Source organism: Lepisma saccharinum, chromosome 11, assembly GCF_977018435.1.
Source record: "Lepisma saccharinum chromosome 11, izLepSacc3.1, whole genome shotgun sequence".
NCBI classification, from domain to species: domain Eukaryota; kingdom Metazoa; phylum Arthropoda; class Insecta; order Zygentoma; family Lepismatidae; genus Lepisma; species Lepisma saccharinum.
Genome location: NC_139239.1, coordinates 51,171,925 through 51,177,924, shown reverse-complemented (window position 1 = coordinate 51,177,924; position 6,000 = coordinate 51,171,925). Strand labels below are relative to the sequence as shown.

The 6,000-nt window shown below is 37.7% G+C and overlaps 1 protein-coding gene across 1 annotated transcript in view; it reads right to left on the bottom strand.

The window, feature by feature from the left end:
* Positions 1–484: 484 nt before the first annotated feature.
* The window catches only part of LOC145995027 (uncharacterized), a 52,203-nt gene continuing 46,687 nt past the window's right edge, over positions 485–6,000 (bottom strand). The window contains exons 8-11 of the mRNA XM_083131560.1: positions 5,359–5,597; positions 4,505–4,680; positions 3,397–3,484; positions 485–1,463 (exon numbers count right to left, since the gene is read on the bottom strand). Coding sequence (XP_082987686.1) covers positions 1,231–1,463; positions 3,397–3,484; positions 4,505–4,680; positions 5,359–5,597 — 736 coding nt within the window. The 3' untranslated portion in view covers positions 485–1,230. The remainder of the gene's footprint in view (positions 1,464–3,396; positions 3,485–4,504; positions 4,681–5,358; positions 5,598–6,000) is intronic.

The following is a 6,000-nucleotide window of genomic DNA, read 5'->3' as shown; positions in this document are numbered from 1 at the left end:
ATAACGAAATTTGGACGAAGCGGCCATACGTTGTCCACATACGCGCAGTTCAGAAATCTGCACCGTCTTTCGGTCCACACGCTTACGTTTCGTCCACACGGAATCGTAGTTGAAAAGGAAGCGTGTGGACCGGCCATTAGCATAGTACGAGTTCAACTCACGTTGAAATTAACCATACCATCGTGTTTCAAGTGCAATCCAAGCCCAATTTTCTGTTTTATAACTACTTTTAAACTTAAAGAAGTGAGGTTCCTGCGAAAATCTGTATGGACCAGTCTTACTATCAGTCGGACAGTAGTCTGAAATTATATTATGTGTGAAATATAGAATTTTAGATTTCCATTGACTCTCAGTGGGGGCGGCGCCACTTTACTACCCCCATTTCCGGACGGTCAAGCACACACTGGTGCGAATGATCACCAAATTTGGATTACTTTGTGTATGAATGAAAGGGAAATATTTTATTTTGCAGTGAAAATTAAACGTTCCAAGCATCTTTATTGAATATAAGTAATACATGATATTCAGTTTTTGTTGCATACACACACACAAACATCCAAACACATATAAATAAATATTGATTTTAGCTAGTAAAGCAAGTTCCGTATCGTACCCAAGGCAATAAGTGATAAATAGCCACTAGTAATGAACTACTGAAAAGTGAAATATTCGCACGTTTGTAACTTTAAAATCTTATAGTTCCTATCAAAATGACATGTAAAGATGTATTGGTTTGGACCATTCGTATCTCATCTCATCTAGTGGGATTACTGAATATGTATGTGAATAGGTGCAAATATGCCTTGTAACTAGCGTTAAAGGTATAATAGAAATGAAGACAAATGTAGAATTAATTATTGCAAAAATCTATGCATTTCAATGTTATATATTATTTTCATTCATATGTGTTCTTCTTTCTAGGATATTTGTAGAGACAACCTTTAACTGTAACCTAATGTACTGACATGTTCCATACCCTTTGCGGAAGATTAGCCACTGTTTCATGAATAAATGAAAATGAAATATTTTATTGTGCAAGTAAAAGGAAATATTTTGCATTTTGCGTGTTTCTGTAAACCCCATCAGGTGACGCTTCTGCATTCGTCCTCATGATTGTTACCGAGTAGAAAAATGCTAAAAAATACCCAAACTAGAAACAGAAAGGGAAGCAAAAAGGATGAACTAAGAACAACATTTTTATCATGAATAAGCTCATCCGTTTTTAAGAGACTATGCACGTATCTTTGGATGGAAGTACACATCCCCGGTCAACATGCTGACTGTGTAAGGGACCTGCTTCATAAGGCTGTGTGACTGCACCATTGGCCAGTCAACGGCGACTCTTCTGGTTACTCGAGTCAACAAACTCAGGAGGTCGATGCTGGTTCCCCTTTCCTTCAGCTCCTCGCAGAGTTCCCATATGAACAAGCTTCCTTTTACTTCTTCCCCGAAGGACAGAAAACCTGGAAGAATATGAAAGTTATTAATACCGGAACGGAAAAATGCAAAATAACTCCTCGACAATGTAATGTCTTACTTTGTCACTTGTAAGCAAGGCGTCCCGGTTTAGTTTCTCGTTGAAAGGCACGTTGCATAGGCACGGTGTTTCGGATTCTCCTTGGATGTGTAGTCCAGTCCCGAGTAGCCTATCTACAAGCCCGAATTTATGTACAGGGTTATGATAAAGTCTCGATCCATTTTGGTGAAGTCGGCCAATTTCGTGTTTTTCTCTCCAGAAAAAGAGACTTTGGACTCACAAGCACTATGTACCTCTGTTGGGCCTGTGTTCTGGGATTGCTACTGAAACTCATTCCAGTGCGGTCGCCCATGCTTATTTAGCTAATTTGCCTGTTTTTGCCGTTTTCGGCCGAGAACGCCAGTGTGAAAGTTCGTCCGAAACCGGATCCATTACTACCATAGACTTGCCGGGCAGTCGCATTGGATTTCGGCCGAAATTCAGTGCGACATAGCCTTACAGTACTTCCTTTCTACTTTTACTGCCCGCCACTGTTATCATTTTCTGTCTTCGTTTGTTTTAATCTATGTTCGTATTTCCTACAGCGATACCAATGTGTAGTCGTTAATGCATAAGAATGTGTCTCCGTGTCATCTTGATGCAAGGAAATTGTGTTCAACCAAGTAGACGCTGAACGCAAGAAATGTGGTGTTCGACTTCAAAAAATTCTACAAATGCCTATCTGGTTGAGAGTGTAGCTGATGGCACAATACTCACGCAACTTTTTTCTCAGGTCCCGCTGTTCGTCTTCTTGAACGCAGCAGAATGTCTCTTAACATAAATACCTGCAAATTTTCGAAGCTTGACCAAAAAGGTATTATTGCCAAGAAACCGAAACTCAACAAATCTAAACTAACAACGAGAACATTTATACTGACGCCAGAAGACGCAGGGCGGGGCTTGTTGAGTTGTTGAGTCTTGTCCGATAAGTGATTGGTTAACATGTACCACGTGACCATGAACAACACTGTACACCTCTCCAGAACGTAGTGCAAACGGTGCAGACACCAAATACACTACGTGGCACCAAATCAACGAAGTAGACGGCTCTGTTTTGCATTCTGTATTTTATGCAAATAAAAATACATTTCGTAAAATATTCTTGCCCGCTTCGCTCCCAATACTGCTTTTCTCATTTTCGTCAAGTTCAGAGCCGTAGTTAGGGAGCGGTGGGAGTCTTCCATGGGCGCCGAATGATCTTCTAACTAAATGAAAAAGAAGTTGTGAAAGAGAGCATACCATGGCGTCCAGTAAAATTATTTGCATCCTATTAAATCAATATTGTTTTCAATTACAAAAATTGGATCTAAAAAATTATCTTGTTCGCTTCGCTCGCAAAATATTAGTTTTTTGTAATGTAATGTATGCATTGAATTAACTTGGAATGTGTACACAATTTAGTGTTAGCATGTTGCATATGTATTTTCTTATTTTATGTCGTTCCATGTTGCATATGTGTAAAACATACATTCTACATGAAAGTTATACATGTTATATGTATATGCATTTATCATTCATTTACTGCCATTCAAGAATACAGTTTGTATGCTTGTTTTTCATTATTAGCTAATGTGTAATTGACGGTGTTGAAAAAGTATTTCAAATAGTTTGTTCCAAACAAATGCCCCTTTTTGCGTAATTTATGAGGATAATAACGTATTTGATACAATACTATTACCACTACTAGTAGCAGTAATAATAATGCCATTATTAATGTTATTGTTATTATTGGTACGTTTATTCTGATACTTGCCCCTTCCCCCGGACAAAAATTCATGGTTCGGCCTCTGCCACAATTACATTTCAATACATTTAAAACATTAACTTTCTCCATTCAACCATAAATATAATCGCATTCGAATGTACGCAGCGTAACCTACCTTGATCTGAACTGTAAACTAGTAGAATATCAGGGTAGCATGGAATTGTATAGCACGTGTTTACAGCATCTTTTCTCATAAGTCCGTTCTGGAATTAAGAAGACTATCATGTTACACATGCATACAAGGAGTGTTTAAGTTTTTTTTTGTTATTTTACAAATAACATACTTTTAATAGTTAGGTTCAAGATTAATGCGAAATATAAGTAAACATTATACAAGCGAGTATTATACCAAGAAATATGAACAGAGAAAGAATAATTTGTTTGCTCCCAGAGTCTAATACATTTTCTATTAAGTACTGATGTGATATTATCATCATGATCATCATCATCCTGCCAGAGGAGAACGTATGCTAAATGAAGCTGTTAACAGTGGGCAAGCCCAGGTAACTAACAGACCTTATGAAGAAAACCGATTTAATAAACAAATAATATATACTTTCCTTATCCACATAAAGGGACATTGACATTGTCGAAGAGGAGTAGAGATAGTCTAATTGCCTACGATTGGAAGTTACGAGATGATGATGGTGACTCCACAGTGATGATACTGACAATTAGTCATTTCTGTTTTTCATATTTTACATGGCTTCTATAACTTTTGACAATTAAATATCGGAATATCATATTATATATAATATACATGTTTGTATGTATGTATGTATGTAATATACATATGTAAAACATGTATGTACATGTATATGTATGTGCAGTTTAACCACCCCCGCATCAAAAATTAGCAGCCAGAGGGGAACGCTAAAACTACAAGAGGAATACCCCCACACACCCCCTTTAATTACCACCCAGGTTTTACGTTCTGTGTTCTAAAAAAAGCATGTTTCAAAATTAAGCCTACTTATATTTCTTAAATTACGAAAGTTAATCTTTAACTTTCTTAGCGGATGAAAAACGCTATGGTATTAAAATGCATTCGCAGTACCCTTCTTTAGACTCGACACTAATGTTTACCGCATAATATTTCTTCTTCAACCTAAATATTAGTTACTATATTTGAAGATTTTTCCCCAAATAATGAACTTTTTAAGCAGTTTGCACAAAAAGTAGATCTGAAGAGTCTGGATGAAGACAGAAGCTGAGAGACTAACCTGAATAAAGAAAATCTTTGGCTTTCCTGCAAGAGATGGGCAATTTTCTGCAGTGAAGGACGACCAGAGGATGTCTACAGGGTAAGCTACGTCGTATGAGTAGAGGAGAGACTCGACTCCATGTGTGAGGACAACTATCACAAGACAATCGGCGTCTGAGTGATCTTCTCTCTGCACTGGAACAAAGACATAGACACACGGCTAGTGAAAATTATTGAAGGTTTTACACACACACACACACACATCCCTTACAGATTGTGAAAATGGCAAACGTTGAAGGTCACTGTTCTACAGGGTCTTTCTTTCTCGCTTTGTGCGCCTGACGGCGGCATGCTTGGCGACCGCCCGGACGCCAACTCCCGTCAAATCGCGTGCGATATCTCCGCTATGGAAGCTTCCAAATGACTTCAAGTTCTCAGAATTATAGTTACAATTACATTCAAAATAAGCACGTTAATTGTCACGGGGGATGTTGAAATTGTTGTCCTCGTGCATCCACTCGTTTTTGGCACGGTTTTAGGAAATTTGTGGTCTGATCCCGGAGATTTGTTTTAAATTTTATGCAATAATAGGCTAACGATTTGCCATAAAATGCCTTTTCTTGTTCCTTGGCAAGATAATGTAGGCGTTTATGTTTTGTGTGTGTATGCAATAGGAAAAATAATGTATAGCGGACCCAGGACTGGCATTGTCAACAAAAGAGAAGAATGCAAAGATTCTGGAGTAGGGACAAAAGAAGAACGGAAGAACCGAGCAGATGTTTTTCGGATATACACATCTCCAAGAATTATCTGACCGTAAAAATACCCCTTTTCCCTTAGTACCTATGGTATTAATTTGTCCACATGTCTTACCTTCCATTAATTTCTTCATCAGGAGAACATATTGGAAATTTTCGTAACAAATGACCTCAAAGCCAAGATTCTGGAACTGCTCCTCCAGTCTGTTCCTGTCCAGAAACCTGCCAGTATACTTTTTGTAATGTAAGTGGTTTGCAAATTTCATGTGATTAAATATTATTGCTTTTCCCCTACGTGAGTGGTTCATGTTGTAGACCTTTGAACCCTTTGGAACAGACATTTCCACCATAGTTCTGAAACGAGCAAAATAAAAATAAATAAAATAAAGTAAAAAAAATGAAAGGCTTGTTAAAAAATAGAACACTTTCGTTGAATTCATAAACGCGCAGTGTTCAAAATATCACTGTTCACTCCTAGAGCAGTGACATTTGTCAATATTCCTTAGGCTATGGGTTTCTGAATGAAGGGAAGAAATGAACACTGGTCGACATGGATTTGGTTGTCTCGCAGATGATTATTGTCTGAATTATTTCGGCATGATGATTCCAAAAATGAAACCCATTTTTACCCATCACCAGGGCTCGAAATAGGCTAAAATAATAAACTTGAATGTATTGGCTTGATGTTAGTAAAATTGCTTAGGCTATTTGCTTAATAATTAACTATTCTGTAAATACATGTAATAGAGGGCGCTAG